The sequence below is a fragment of the Natrix helvetica genome, assembly GCF_964273705.1.
Source record: "Natrix helvetica genome assembly, chromosome: 7".
NCBI classification, from domain to species: domain Eukaryota; kingdom Metazoa; phylum Chordata; class Lepidosauria; order Squamata; family Natricidae; genus Natrix; species Natrix helvetica.
In genome coordinates, this window is record NC_138558.1 from 45,742,567 (window position 1) to 45,759,445 (window position 16,879).

Below are 16,879 nucleotides of genomic sequence, written 5' to 3' on the forward strand. Positions count from 1 at the left end.
GTAAGTGTTTGTGTAGTCCTCAGGATAACGTTGAGCGAAACCCTGAGCTACAAGTCTGGCTTTGTATAAAGACTCACCATTTGGTTTCTTCTTGATTCTGTAGACCCATCGGGTGCCAATGACTTTCTTGTTTGCTGGAGGTTTTGCAGGTGTGAATACATTAAGTTTCTTCAAACTGTCCATTTCATCCTGCATTGCATCATACCATTTGTCTTGCTCTGAATCAGGAAGCTGTTTGATTTGTGTGAATGTCTCTGGAGGAAGAGTAACGTTGCAAATCAAAGGTAATGGTGATTTTGTCAGTTGCCATGAATAACGTTGTGGAGGGATTCCTTTTGTGGCCCTCTTGGAGTGTCTAGGAACATCAGTCCAGTCTTCTTCTTCTTCTTCATCATCATCATCCTCGTCCTCACGTTCGTCGCTAGCATCAGCATCCGCGGCTTGCGAAGACGGAACATCAATTTGTGAAGAACTGGTAGAAGGAATATCTGCCTGCGAATTGTTATCAGGCTGCGTGGTATCTGGAACACCATCTCTAGGAAAATAAACTTCAGGATCATTGGAATGAATCCTGGACCAGTCAATGTCTTCCTCAAAATTAGCAGATTGTGAAATGACAATCACATGTTTAGTATCAATGAATTTGTACCATTTTGAATTATCATCAATACCCATAAATCTTAGTCTCTTTGCTACTGTACCTCCCTTTCTTCTTTGACTTAAGGGAGTGTTCACCATAGCATATGAACCAAAAATATGGAGGTTCTTGAGATCGGGCTTGTAGCCATACAGCATGTAGAAAGGAGTTTGATTGATTACACTGCTCCAAGAACGGTTGACAATGTAATTTGCATATTTGATTGCTTCACCCCAGTATGCGTTACTGAGATTGGCATCTTCTAAAAGACAACGCATCATGGTTTGTAGAACCCCTTGTCTTCTTTCTACGACTCCGTTATGAGCCGGTGTATATGGAGCAGATGTCTGATGAAGAATTCCATTCTTACGCATCCAGTCCTGGAAACGCTGAGACATGAATTCTGCACCACGGTCACTCTGGATTCTGGCAATGCGAACTTGGTATTGTGTAGAAACAAAAGCTGCAAAGTCTTTAAAGATCTGAAAGGTCTCAGATTTCTCTCTCATAGGATATACAAATCCATATCTAGAATGATTATCTACAATTGTTAAAAAATACTTTCTGCCATCAAGTGTTGGTGGGAAAGGACCCACTATGTCAGTGTGTACCAAATCAAAAATGCGTGTTGACCGGCGTGTAGCGTGTTTTGGAATTGGAGCTGCCTTGGATTTAGCCTTTTTGCAAACCGCACAATCCAAAAACACCTTACACCCCTTTAGATCCAAACCTTTTGCGAACTCCGGCATCTTTCTAAGAACACGGAAACTGGCATGTCCCAATCTTCTGTGCCACTTGTGAATACACCTGGAATGCAAAGGTTTACCAGTTAGTGAATTCTCAACATTAACAGTTTCATGAGGACCCTCAGGCTTGCGTTGAGCAATCTGTTTTTGTTTTCTCTGTTTGTTGGCTTTAGGAGCCTTTGGCACAGTAACGTTTTCTCTCTCTGGGACAACTCTCTCTGGGTCTACGTTGTGCCTTTTTGGAGTTTGCATACTTGCCTGTGCTTGCCCTTTAGGCTTTGGCTTTAAGTAATAAACACCACCAATCAGCATGGTTTCAGCAACAATATCTCCATCTTTAACTAAGTAACTTGCTTTTTCGAGGTGGTGAACCTGGAACTTTAAATCTCTAGACAAGTGACTTTGACTAAGCAAATTACTGGTTGCTGAAGGTATATAATAAACATCAGGGATGTGTGTATCGAGCTCTTCAATGTAAACAGTTCCTTTTCCCATAACCTTGCAAGTGTGGTTGGTGAAGGAATACAGTTCTCGATACTCGGGCTCTGGTTCGCCCATCTCTGTGAAAAGTTCCCTTCTGTGGGTAACGTGCACAGCTGCTCCACTATCTAAAGTCCACAAAAGACATCTGTCGAACTTTGGATCTGGTTGTGGAACGTTGGTTATGGCCAGTGTCACAAGTGGAGTTTGTGGATCACGCCTTGGACCACGACGACCTTGTCTTCCGCCTCTACCTCTGCCTCTGGAGTCTGTTCCTCTGGGCTGGTACGTGGCGGGAGCTGGAACTCGTTGGGGACAATCCCGGGTGTCATGTCCCACACGGTTGCAGGTGTAGCATTTTGGCATCCTTGGAGCGTAGCCTCTTCCTCGGAAGGGACGTCTGGCTGGAGCCTTTGACGCTGGAGGTCGTTGCAGATGTGGTGTAGCTAACCTGATAGCTTCGTCTTCCACTAAAAGTCTGCAAACGTGGTTAACTGTGCGTTGAGCAATAGGCACGTAGTTAATCTTTGCAACAGCATCTTTCCATTCATAATTCAATGAGTTAATGATGATGCTAATCATTTGGATATCATCGATTACATGGCCATTTGTCTCAATTCACTTCTCATTCTTTTCAGTTTGGTCAAATGTCCACCAATTCGTTCACCAGGTTTCAACTTCGAACCATGGAACTCAGACATGAGCAAACATGAGGATTCAATTGAAACGGGCCTGTAGCAATCTTCCAAAATAGCCCATATTTCTTGGGCAGTTGCATCAGGTGGAAAGATACCTTGGATCTCAATTTCCATTGACATGAGTAAAGTCGTGATTGCTCTGTTTTCGAGGTCTCTCATTGCAGGCGTCCAGAGCTGAGGGGGAGGATTAAAAACCATGGAATGTGTGCCTTCTCTTCGAAGCAAGAGCGCAATTTCACTGACCCAGGCTTTATAATTCTCTCCTGACTCCTTTAATTTGGACTCACCAGTCAAGGGGGTGACTGTGAATACCTGCTGAGGAACAATTTGTTGCTCTGGTTGCAAATCTGGTTGTTGAACCAGGGGATGCTGGGGTTGCATCATTGGCCTTTGCGTGGCAACATCAAATTGGCTTCCTCGAATTCGCCTTTCGCTTTGCCTTTTTCCATCTAGGGAGGATTCGACACCGCCAGGGGGTGTTGAAGACTTAACCTTTGGAGGCAAAGTTTGGGCTTCTGTAAAACTCATAGACAGATCTCTAAAAATCTGGTACAACTGCTTCATCTTTTGCTGTAATAATTTTTCTCCGCCAGCAGATGGCAGTGCAGCTTCACTTTTTGGCTGCCTCACCTTTCTATACGTATGCGGAAGTTCAGTTGACTCAAAGGGACCACGTGACCTCGGTGACGTGTACACGTCTCTTTGTTCTAATTGACCAATGAACTCTGTGGGGTGTGTCTTAGGCTGTTGTTTTGAAGACAAGATGGCGTCCTCAGACATTTTGGGAATGGGGGAGCTCCTCCTACTTCGCTTTATTTCGTTAAAGCACTCTCTCACGTCCCTAGCATATTTTTCGAAACGTTCTATTTGATCAAGATAGCTTTGCATTTCTTGCTCATCATCTGGGGAGATTTCATAAAATCTGCTTTCTGCGTGGGAGGATTTTTTTTCTGCCGGCAGTTGCCGTTTAGACTTTTGCCGTTCATTAATTGTATCTTGATAATGAGGGAGGTTTACTGACCTCAGTCCGTAGATCTTGCCTTCTGTAGCTCCTTCCCCCACATCTGGCTCGGCACCTGAAGAATCTTGCTCCTCTGTGTCTGAGGGAATGGATTCTTTTGAGCGCTTTCCATGTCCGTGTTTTTTTCTTTTCTTTCTCTTCTTTGACATGGCTAATTAGCCTTAGTCAGTTATCTTAAGATAGCGCGAAGAGAAAATACAGCCATAAATTGTAGCCATCTCAGCTTGTATCATCGAACCAAACTCCGCATACCCCCAGCCTCTTTCTTTTGGAAGGCTCGGCTCGGCTCCCCTCCGGCTTCTCTGCCTCTCCTCTCACCCCAGCCTGCCAGCAGGAGGTGGTGGGTGGGCTTTATTGTGTTCCAGGCATTTCCCACCCAGACAGCAGGCTGCATTTGCAATGGTGGAGGTGTTTGGGAAAGGCAGCGGGGGAATGGGGGGGGGATGGCAGAGGAGCTGCTTTCAAGCCACTGGAAAAGACATCCAATCCAACTTTTGTGTGTGGGGGGGTTTGTTTGAGAGTGAGTGAGAGAGAGAAGGGGTAGGAGAGATAGTCCAATCCAACTTCTGTGTGTGTGTGTGTGTGTGTGTGTGTGTGTGTGTGTGTTTGAGAGAGGGGGAGGAAGGGAGAGAGGGAGGAAGGAGGGGAAGGAGAAGAAAAAGAAAGAAAGAAGGAGCAAAGGAGAAAAACAAATGCTGTCGCTTTAAATTGGAACTGAGCATGCCTGGCTGTGGAATTCTGGGAGTTGAAGTCCACAAGTCTAAAAATATTTGAAACTCAGCACTGTGTCAGTGCCTCACCAGTCATAAACCTCACCGCACGTCACTGGTGTGATCTAGGATTGACACAGTCCAAGAGGATGATATATGTAGTGAGTATTGTTATTAGTAATTTTATTTTTCAACTGAGCTGATTAGTATGAATGCATACCAGATAAATCCCAAATTGATTCCAGTACAGAATAAAATATGAGAGTGATCTGAGAGGAAAAAGAGGTTTTGCCTAATAAGGATTCCCACTATTAAATAAATGAAGGCCCAAATAAAAAGAGGCAGGAGGCTGATACAGAAAATCTGGACCCTACGAAGTGATTGTCCTTGATTGTCTTTTTCTTCTTATATTTGAGCTTTTGATTTTTACAGATCTTGGTTGAGACTGATTGATCATCCTGGTACTGGAGGGAGTTTGGATGGAAGAATTCAATCCACTCTGAAGCCCCATCAGGAAATGATCAATTCCTCCCATTCTGTTTTGAAAAAGCCTGAAGAAGAGAGTCAAATCTTGATCATGTGGTTTCCTTTCAGTAGATGTGTGTATCACAAGAAAAAATTGCTGTTACAGTATCAGACAACTCCTGGAGGGGTACTACTACTGCAGTCAAAGATAAACTGAAAGGACAAATACACAAGTCTCTTTCAGCTTTAGAAAATTCTCAAAAGAGCATTGTGCAAGGCCCGATACCAATAGGAATGATTCACAGAGACTACAATGAAGAAACTATCTTTTGCATTGGAGGGCAAATAAATGTCGAAAATACTGAAAAGCAGATTAGTTGATGACTCATCTGCAGCACGTTTTTGATGTTTCGTCCCTGTTGTGTGAACATGTTGTTTCAGATTACGCGTGCGCACAGCAACTTTATTTGAAGTATTTCATTTTTGTCATGACATTAAAGAGCAGATAGATGCTAATTTGTTGCACCTTCTTCCTTCTTTCTTTGGGAAAGTATTCTTAGAATAAGTGCTATTTTCATTTGGCAAATCATATTTCAAAAATTACAGGCTGCTAGACGTGTCATAAGACAGCAAAATGAATATAAATATTTGCACTTAAATGGGTATCAACAGTAAAAAAAAAAAACCAACAATGAAAAAAATTATTTTTGGCATCTGCAAGCCAATTCTACACATGACTCTTGAGAAAGAATGACTGGGTTCATATATTCCACGAAATGTAGCATATGGTGCAAGCACAGTCAATTGTGATTGTCTTCAGTAAATCATGGTTAAACAATTCATGCCTTAGCATCCTGTTCAAACCATGTGTTTGCATGTCAGTAAGTGGGAGAGGGGAAGAGTGAAGGAATGTTAATTGCGACAACTTTATTCTAGCTTAATACAAAGAGATAAAGGCTAACATCCAAATAGCTGAGAAGTTACACATTACTTTATAGGTGAAAGCAATAATTTTCATAGCCTCACAGCTGACAGATGGACACTAGGTTCTCTAGAGGTGGCCCACTGCCAGCAATGAGCCACTGCCAAAGAAATTAAATGAGTCTTTAGTTAGCAAGAGTTCATTGAGAACACTCTTTATCTTACCCTACAGATGTACTGGTTCCGCTCGCCTGGAGAGAACGTCTGTGAACGTACTATCATGCTGTTTCTGACAAAAGGATGCTGTTGAGACTTCAGGCTGGCTTTGTCCTTGGGTTGTATAGCTACACACTCAATCCTATCTTCTGTATTTGTTTCTCTATCAACCTGTGGATATATTATACATCATTTCTAATATTGAAAACCAAAACCTGCTCAACAAGTTATGTCGATTTATGCCATTAGGACACTAATAAGTTAAATTGAAACCAAAAAACCAAGGCTCAAAATACATTGATTTCTTAAGAAATAAAAAGTAGACAGGCATTTAGTGCTCCACAAAAATCTTTCTTTTATCTGGACACATCATATATTTCATTAGACAAAGCACCATATACTAGAAAAAGATATTTTCAGGATTCTTAAAATGAATGCATTCTAGCAAGCAAATCCCTTGTCCATTTAAAACTAAAATTAGGCTTTCTTTTACATGGTGATTATTATGGCACTTTTAGGATTGTCTAATTCAGAAGTGATGAAATTATACTGGCAAAATAGCTATTAACAAGTAAACATAAAAACATAGAAAGCAACAAAACTGTCTCGTTCAACATCATGGTATGGCATCTGTAGACTTCCTGCTGTTGAACTATAGTTTCCAACATTTCTTGTCATTGACATTATGGCTGGGACCTTCTAGAGCAGGGGTGTCTCTGCTGGCTGGGGAATTCTGGGAGTTGAAGTCCACAAGTCTTAAAGTTGGCAAGTTTGGACACCCCTGTTCTAGAGTAACTGATGGCTGATTGACATGATGGCTGGTTTTCATCAAGAGTAACTGGCAATGGCTATTGAGGGTTTCATGAAGAATCTTAACTAGCTACACATGGACTGAATGTAGGACTTTTGTATCAATACTTGAACTCTATTTTTGACTACAGCCTTTCCCAAAGAAAAAACTTGACTAACCTAATTTCATGTGATCTTCATTTGCAACAGATTCTCTTGCACGACTTACTTAACTGCAATGATTCACTTAACAACTGTTGCAAAAAGGTCGTAAACTCTGGTACTATTCACTTAACCCAGGGGTGTCCAAACTTGGGAACTTTAAGACTTGTGGACTTCAACTCCCAGAATTCCCCAGCCAGCAGAGACACCCCTGCTCTAGAAGGTCCCAGCCATAATGTCAATGACAAGATCACAAGTCAAAGACTACCTATAATATATTTCTTGGATTAAATATCAGTATTTAGGTTTCTAGCATACGGAATGCCTGAACAATGTATATTTGAAGAGAAACCAATTGATTCACACTTTCTGGTGAATTTCAATTTCCATAGTTTTCTAAATGTTGTATTACAGTTTTTTCAGGCTTAAAAAAAATAATCACAAAATCATATAAAATATGTGTTTTTGAGAAAAAACATAGCCAAATGTAAATATTTAAATACAGATGTTTATATGGATTATTTTTAAAATTTTCAGTTTAAAGAGGGAGTAGGGCATAACAGATTTACAAATGAACATATGCAAAATTTATAGTTCATGGACTGAAAATGAACTGATTCATCCATCCATCACATATATAACCCCCCCTCCCCTTTCCTAGCACTGTTTTTAAGAGCTTGGCCCTTGTTATTAAACTGCAAAACAGTTGCAAAAATAAAAATATTAAGTGTGTATGCTAGTATAATTTAAACATTAAATAACTTATTAAATATTTAAAACATCCATTATTAAACATGAATTATCGAACAAATAAGCATTAAATGTTAACTAGCAAGCTAAATATTTTTCTGTGGCTGCTCTAAGGACTTTTTTTCCTTGTTGCTTCTTTTTTTTTGTACTATGAAACAAAAACATTTCCAAGTCTGTAAAGTACCAATTCAAAATCACTACATATGTTAAATGCTATACTAAGTTTGTACATTTAACTGAAAACGTTTTGAGAAGTTTGCAATGACAAATATTATGGATGAACTCCAAAAGGCATTCTGGGCCATATAGGAAATGTAATTTAAAAGACTCACCAGTATTGGGGATATTATTGTTTCTTTGTTGAGATCCACTTCTGTAAGGTTACTTTCTTTCTCATGTTCGGTACCACCTGCCTGTTCCAAATTAAAACTCATTCTCTTGCTATCTGTGCATTTGCCTTCTTCGATCTTTTTGATTTTATTCTCCTCTTCATTCATTTCTCTGGATACTTCTGCCAGAATTCCTACCCTGTGAGAACAAATCTACCCTTAATTTATTAAAGTATTTGGAAAATAAAATAACAGCATATTTGGAACCTAATATTCATACAATTAATGTGACATTATCAACAACTTATTTTGGCCAGAGGTAAACTTCTACTGAGACATTTCTATGGTTTCAGTATTCTCTTCTTTGGAAAAAGCAGAAGGATCTGTTATAAATTTACTGTGTTAGAACATCATAAAATTAATTGTAAATTTGATAGTCAAGGTTATTTCTGAAGATAGATATAGCACCAGTGGTGGGTTCCCACCGGTTCGGATCGGTTTGGCTGAACCAGTAGTGGTTTGGCAGCTTGGGTCACTGGAACTGGCAGCAACCCAGGCCTGCCATCCCCCTGAACTGGTTTCCCAGCGGCACTGTTGATGCCGTCATTTTGTTTTTCAGTTCTGTGCATGCGCAGAACAATTTTAATTGCACTGCGCATCCACGCACAGTGCACATCAAGCACATGCAAAGCGCACACACAAGCAAACCAGCAATAGTGCCATCTAGAACCCACCCCTGTTTAGCACCCTCCGCATAGTCACTTAGTAGAGCCCATGGATATTGCAAATAGATAAAATAACAATAATATCCTGAGTGGATACAAAGTCAGAGCATCCATTCACCTGTGGAAATATCTCACTCAGATAATTATAGCCCAACAAGTCAATCACCTTTCAAACAACTTTACCGTAAAAAGAAGGTCCAAAAATTGAATCAACTATAATGAAATGTATGCACCTGTCACATACCATGTTTTCTTACTCTGAATATGCAGCACACATAGGAATGCATTGAAATTTTAAGAATGGTATCATGTTGAGATCACGTCAGCTTTTGTTCACTTAAGGATTCATTGAAACATACATTTTGACCAGTGGTGGGTTTCAATTAATTCCACCACCCATTCGCCAAAAATGTGAGCATGCGGCTTTTGCGCGTGCTTTGGTGAGCAGAGCGGGCGAGATGTGGAGATTAGCTGGGCCATGTGGCAAAGGCAAGATATATAGGGCGGGGTGGGGCCAGCTGGTGATGCAATTTGCTGGTTCTCTGAACTGCACAGAATCATTACTACCGGTTCGGTAGAACCGGTCCTAACTGGCTGAATACCGTCTCTTATTTTGACCAAAGTAGCTTAAAGTTTGTATTTTTTATACACCCTGCACCTGTATTTTTTAACACAGTTAATTCTCTACATGATATTTTTTTTAAAAAAAGCTAGGATGTTTCTATATAAAAACTTGTAAATTCAAGTAAATTGACACATATTGGATTATATGTTTCATGAAAGATCCACATTCCAAATTGTTGTTAACAAAAGGTTGCTTAGAAACAATTGATTCACATTTTCAGAGAAAAATGCTACCAATAAGCATTTCTTAAAAGAGAAGAGGCAAGAAAAGTCTACTGCTTTCATGCTCAGCTTAAAGTTACCAGAAGTTAAGATGCTATATGAATCTTTGTTCTGGTCAAAAACAGAGGAAGCTCATGATAACAAAAGCAAAATATAGACATGATCCATCCCCAGTTCATACTTTTTGCATATAGTCTATATTTTGCTAGCTAGATGCATGCTTCTCCTTGCTTTCTGGCTCCTATTTAAGGAGAATGATTATGCCTATTCATCAGGCTGTATCCTTTTGAGATATGAACACAGAACCCGAACATCAGATTGGGGACAACAGCATGACTCCTTTCTCCAAGCTGCATAGAAACTAATATTATTAATTATTTTCCTTGTTGCTTTTGCTATAATATTTGTGTTGTGTTTCTATCACTGAGCAAAACAGCAGAAAAAATATCCCTCCCTAAATTGCCTAAGGAATAATAGATTTTCCTCCTATCTTTCTTACCTACCTACTGCAGAGGACAAGCAACATTTTTTGTATTTTGCTTTTTTATGCTTCGTATTTTTAAATGCTATTCATGAATAACCAATAAATAAAAACAGTTCAGCTTACCAGTCTTCCTCAGAACTTTGTGTTTCCTGGGCATCCTGTGCTTCCTCATCTTCCTCCTCCTCCCCTTCCTCTTCTTTCTCTGCCAATTCTTGTTCTACAGCTTGCAGCTCAGCTGATGTTCTTTCCAACAATGCTGAGACCGCATCCTAACAAATACATGGAGAGCAGCTCTACTTATACTAAAATATGTACGAAGTAATGCCAGTAATACACCTGGTCTGTAATGATTGTGTACATGGACTGAGCCCAGAAAAATCACAAAGCTGCTGAAACCTTTCAGATTAAATTTAACAAGCACACAAGTATCTACAGAGAGTAGGATTACATCATGAAACACTCAAGACTGATTTAAACCTTGAATTGCTGCATGACATCAGAATTCATTACATATATTGTGAACGTCATACCCTATAACAACACTTTATATTTAAATATAATAAATAAAATTCTTTTCAAAAATGGCATAGACAAGGCAATAAAAATACTGACGTGCAGATCACTAAAGACTAAGTTCTAATTCACAAATTGTAGGCAAAAGCAACAAGTTGGTTTCTGGCATTTACAAATCATTAATCCAAATTTTACAATTGATTTTCCAGTTTAAAACTGGGAATTGTCTATATTATGAGATTCATACAACCTAGATTTTGCATGTACGTCCTTTAAAACAATATTTTGTTTTCATTCCATATCATTCAAAGGAAACAGAAAAATATATTCACTTATTTGAAGTCTGGTGTAAAGGTAAGTATTAACGTACATTTACTTGTTAGGAATAGATGCTCAAGTATAATGAAAATAAAATGGGGGAAATAGAGACGACCACAAACGCTTATGTTACATTCTGTGAAAAAAATAATCAGCTGCTTGCCAGCAGAAAGATAGCATTTAGGAAGAGCAGTTATATTTCACTACTCTTTATTTATTGATTTATTTGATTGATTGATATTTCATCTGTCCTCTAGGAACTGACAGTGGCATACATAGCATTCCTTCCTCCAATGTTTCCCCACAATGAAATCAACAAAGATGATTAGGGGACTGGAGACTAAAACATATGAAGAACGGTTGCAGGAACTGGGTATGTTTAGCTTAAGAGAAAGAAGGACTAGGGGAGACATGATAGGAGTGTTCCAATATCTCAGGGGTTGCCACAAAGAAGAGGGAGTCAAGCTATTCTCCAAGGTACCTGAAGGTAGAACAAGAAGCAATGGGTGGAAACTAATCAAGGAGAGAAGCAACTTAGAACTGAGGAGAAATTTCCTGACAGTGAGGGCAATTAATCAGTGGAACAGCTTGCCTCCAGAAGTTGTGAATGCCCCAACACTGGAAGTCTTTAAGAAGATGTTGGATAGCTATTTGTCTGAAACGGTATAGGGTTTCCTGCCTAGGCAGGGGGTTGGACTAGAAGACCTCCAAGATCCCTTCCAACTCTACTATTGTATTGTATTGTATTATTATTGAAATATAGAACATAGAATAATAGAGTTGGAAGAAACCTTGGAAGCCTTCTAGTCCAACTCCTTGCTTGAGTAGGAGACATTATACCATTTCAGAAAATTTTCAAGTCTTTTCTAAAGCCTCCACAATTTTTGAAGGCTAGTTGTTCCATTGGTTGATTGTTCTCATTGTTAGGAAATTTCTCCCTAGTTCTATGTTGTTTCTCCTTAGTTTCCATCCGTTGTTTCTCATCTTGCCTTTTGGTGCTTTGAAAAATAGTTTGACACCCCCCCTCCCCCCTCTTTGTAAGTGCCCTTCAAATATTGGAACATTGTTATCATGTCTCCCCTCATCCTTTTCATTAAACATACTCAATTCCTGTAGTCATTCTTCATATGCCCCACAATCATTTTTGTTGCTCTTCTCTGCACTTTTTCCAGAATTGGAAAGGTTTGAGAGTAGGATTGCATTTGCTTTTTTTGGCTGCTGCACAATACTGTTGGCTCATATTTAAGTGATTGTCCAAGATTCCTCACACAATTATTGGCACTAAGCCAAGTTTCACCTAATCTTTATCTATACGGTTGGTTTTTCTTGCCTAATTGTAGAACCTTACTTTTATCTATGCTGAATTTCTTTTTGTTTTTATAGGGCCCAGTGTTCAAGTCTGTCAAGATCTATTTTATCTTGAGCTTGTCTTCTGGTGTGTTGGCTATTACTGCCAGCTTGGTATCATCTCCAAATTTTTAACGTTCCCTCTCTAGTCCCACATCTGGATCGTTTATGAAGATATTTAAGAGTATTGGGCCAAAACTAGAACCTTGGAGTATCCCACTGCTTACTTCCCTCCATGTAGATATAGTTCTGTTGAGGATTACACATTGAGTATGATTTGTCAGTCAGTTACAGACCCATCTAGTGTTGGTGCTATCTATATCACATTTTTCTAGCTTGCCAAGAAGTAGGTTGTGTCCCACTTTATCAAATGCTTTCCTGAAATCTAAGTATACAATGTCCACAGTATTTAGTCACTTTGCTGAAGAATGAAATAGAATTTGTTTAGTATGATCTATTTTTGATGAACTCATGTTGACTACTGGTTATACCTTCATTTGCTTGTAAGTGTTCAATGTACAATGAACAATGTATAATGATGTAGATTGGACTAAAAGAGAAAAAGTGGCCCAAAATTAGTCAGTGAGTTGCCTGACAATGGGACTTGAACCTGAGTCTCTGCAGTCTTCTCAAACCCGTTAACCATTATACACAAATGAGCAAACTATTGGCAAAAAAAGTTTAATGTGGCAATATGCATTTTAAACGTGATTCCCTTGTACTCCAACCAGTAATGTTTGAATGTTAGGATAAGCACCTGTTCCTTACAATGAAGTAGTTGTACATAAGCTTGATTGAATTTGCTTCTGTTTTTTAGCAATACATTTTGACAAGGAACTCTGGCTTATTGCTTTCCTGATAATCAAGATTTGGCCATTCATTTATAACATTCATTGTTTGTTTAGCCATTGCTGCAAGCAGAAAAAGTCAACCGGAAGCCTAATTATACTTCTATTTATGATAATGAGACTTATAACAACTGGAGGCTACACATAATAATGTAGCACTACTATTTAACTGGTGCCACTGTTTTTTTCTAGCAATCAACTTACCAAGGAACCAGGTGATGGATTGGCTGCCACAAAGACTGAATACTTCTTTGGCTTCACATTCCTTTTTCCAGCAGTGTGCTTAGAAGATAGCAAATTATACCACAGAGTAGACATCTCATTTGAAAAGGACACATCTCCCAGACTTATCTTGATTCCACCCTACAAAACAATGTATACTTGTCACAGAATTTTAATTTATGTAAAAACAAATATCATTGAAATGCTTTGTTTGTTTCAGCAGTCAAAAATTATTCTCCAAAGCCTTTTTATATTAGAATTATTAAAAACTTCATTTATATATTTATATCTTCAATGATATTTGTTTTTACATAAATACAACATTTGAGATTAATATTACAACTGAAGTCAAATAACAATGAAAACTAAGTTTTATAAATATTAGGTAAAGAAGACTTTCCACATGATGCACAGTGATCTTTTCTATTATGGTTATAATGCAATGTGTGAGGTAGCCATTCTATAAAAGCCTGATGAATAGGATTCATCTATCTCTCAAGAGGGAAATTGCAGAAACATGTTTTAAAATGAAAAGTGAAGGGGAAAGCATAAAGATAAAGAAAGAGGGAAGATGAATGGGATTTACTTGGAGCAGTTGGCACAAGTGTTAAAGTAATTCTGGTTCATGATAAATCTTGAGGGATTAAGGGCACAAGAGTCCTTGGCTTGTAAAATAAAAAGATGTAAAGCATTAAAGTGCCAAGAGAGTAGTCAGGAGTTGCAGGTGAAAACATAAAAGATTATGATATTGATATTTATCTGGTGATTTTATTTGGTAACACTTTTGTTTTTGTTCTTACTTGTTGCTCAATCTGAATTAAAAGGGAAGTTTAAGCGGTATATTTAAACAAAAAATAAACAGATCATTTGATTAATTATAGATCAGACATACAATACATATCCAAAAAGAAAACAGAGTTGTACACTATAAATCTGATCAGTGCAATAGATCGATGCAGGAGAAAGCACTGGCTAGGTTAATGCCTGAGGCAAAATACAATTGGCCCCAGTCCATCTTATTCATGAGGAAAAATAATGGCCTTATATGCAAGAAAAGAAAATCTAAGCTCATATCTAGAGTCTTTAATAGCTTTATTGTATACAAATGCCTTGGGCACCATCAATTTATATTCTGTCAATGTCTGAAATTATTAATCATTACACTTCCATTTTACAATCAACTACAGGTGGGAATAATAACTTGAAGAATATTAAAAAAAAATAAAAACTCTGTTTCTAACTATGATAACATTATATACAAGAAATGGAACATTTTTTGCTGGATGCACCTTTGCCACTGAAGTCAGATACAAGTTTTGCATGTGTGAGGTCCTAGGTTCAATGCCCTCGCATGGAAAATCCCAAGCATGGGATTATTAAATTTCCTGGCTAATATTTGGGTGAAAGAACACTTCTCAAAAATAGTAAACATAGTCACTGCAAAACACTTTCAAATAAATTAAGCACGGTTATGGATGGATGGAGGTTATAGACATTCAATTGGCCAAATTGTATGTCCTGACTGCTCTTTGAAAAGGTTCACCACAATAAATATTAACCCAGGAAATTGCATCATCATAAAACCCACAGAGAAAATATTTATCTTCCTCCTTTCCTCATTTAAATGAAGCCTGTAACAACCAAAGCATTGCAGTTTTTCTCTGCAGTGGCATCAGAAGTGCTTCCTTCATTATCTTGAGTGGGAAAACTATTCAAGCATTTAGTCTCTCAAGTAAATGGGGCAAGGAAAGTAAATTCAATTACTTCTATTTATTTAAATATTTGTATACCATTTCTCATTTGTATTAATACCAGAAAGAGTTAATGCTATAAAACAATGCTAGAATACTAGTTATTAAAAGGACTAAAATATTAATAAAAATGAGGTGGTTGGTGAAAAGCCCCCCCTAAAAAGAAGAATGGATTTTTAAAGGAGTAAATGGCTGCAGGGGAGTGAAGTTCTGCAGAGGATTGCTGAGAAGGTTTACTTATGCTGCGTGCGGTACAGAATGCAAGACCTCGCCTCGAGAACATTAAGTACCAGGAATATTATATACATGAGGATGCTAAGATAACATGCTCCCTTTTTAGAACTAATACTAATTTCATCATCTTGAATCTGCTAATAGCAGAATGGCAGGTAATGCAGATGTTTTGGTATAGGTATGATGTATCTACAGTATTCTAATCAGCAGTTGAGCTGTTAAATATTAGATTAGTTATAGCTTCTACACCCGTGCTGGCGAACCTATGGCACATGTGCCACAAGTGGCATGTGGATCCATATTTGGTGAAACTCCAGCTGTTAGCCATCAGCTCCGGCACGCATATGCACAATGGCCAGCTGATTTTTCACCCTCTCCAGGCTTCAGGAAAGCCTTCTGAGCCTGGGGAGGGGTTGCGTGAGCATGCACGGGGGGGTCGCACGCACATGTGCAGGTGGGTGGGGAATTGAGTGGGCACATGCAATTTTGCAACACCATAAGAAAAAGATTCGCCATCACTGTTCTAGACCAGCCCACAGTGCAAGACTAGGAACAGTGCAAAACATAGCATAGGAAATAAAACATGAAGTGCAAGTGGGGGAAATCACATTTAAACCCCCCTGCTGAAATATTTACATTAAGTCCTTGCTATTTAAATCTTTAGGCAGTATAGTTCCCATGAAAGTGGAAGTAAGAATTACTTAGGATCAAAGGTGACTATGCCCAGACCTATAAAGATTATTAATACATTGCTCAAAAGACACTTATACATCCCAAAAAGGGAGAAAAGATCAAAATAAACCAATTATCATATTAAGTAACAATACTTACTAGACATTCTTCTTGGTGACTTTTACTGGCAGAGCAGATATCCACTCTCAAAGTTTTTTTCTGCAAGACTGTCTGGGAAAGAACTGTTCTGAACATCTCACTAAATAAAAGAGGTTCAGTAGCAGGATGGAACTTTGTACGGAATAGACAGCTGATGTCAGTTGAAGGTGGAAGAAGTGCAAGCCTAAAATATCTAAAAGTAAGAAGAAAAATAATAGAAAGATAACTTAAATTCACCATAAAGTGCCTTTCCATATTGTGTTATGCAATATACTTATTTAGAAATGACATAAACATATTTTCCCATTTAAGGATAAGAAAATGATGGGAGACATCAGGCAGGAAATATAAACTTCTTCCTTCCTCCATAGATATACTACATCTGAGTTTCTATTTATTTAACATTCACAAATGCCGATTGCAAGATTTCGGTCCTGTCAGATACAAGTGGCTTCCTACAAAACAAGCAGAATCTGCAAAATGAATGTAAAACAGCTTGATTTAAGGAGATGAGCTCACTAAGTGAGCAAACAGGAGGCTTAGCATGTTGGGGAGTTTAGAAGTTCAGTCCCTAATAAATTCTCCCACTAAACTAGAAAGGAAGGAAAAGTTCCTGCCTCATTTCCACAATGCTCTAGTCATTGACAGGTAAAAGCATTGCTGCTATAATCAACAGCAATAGGAACAACGCTTGTGGGAGAGTAGCAACTCTACCAGCTTTGTTCCCAGTCACAATAACAGGTACATTGTGAATCAGTTTTCAAAACATACTTTACTCTTTCTTGAAAACAGCAGGAAAGCACATTCCTGGGGGTTTATGGGTAAATCTCCAGAAG

At 38.5% G+C, this 16,879-nt stretch overlaps 1 protein-coding gene across 2 annotated transcripts in view; it reads right to left on the reverse strand.

Moving 5' to 3' along the window:
- The window catches only part of WWC2 (WW and C2 domain containing 2), a 167,774-nt gene that overhangs the window by 14,511 nt on the left and 136,384 nt on the right, over positions 1–16,879 (reverse strand). For both annotated transcript variants that reach the window (XM_081959150.1, XM_081959151.1), the window contains exons 15-19: positions 16,044–16,236; positions 13,210–13,368; positions 10,103–10,248; positions 7,928–8,123; positions 5,904–6,065 (exon numbers count right to left, since the gene is read on the reverse strand). In XM_081959150.1, the coding sequence (XP_081815276.1) occupies positions 5,904–6,065; positions 7,928–8,123; positions 10,103–10,248; positions 13,210–13,368; positions 16,044–16,236 (856 nt within the window). The remainder of the gene's footprint in view (positions 1–5,903; positions 6,066–7,927; positions 8,124–10,102; positions 10,249–13,209; positions 13,369–16,043; positions 16,237–16,879) is intronic.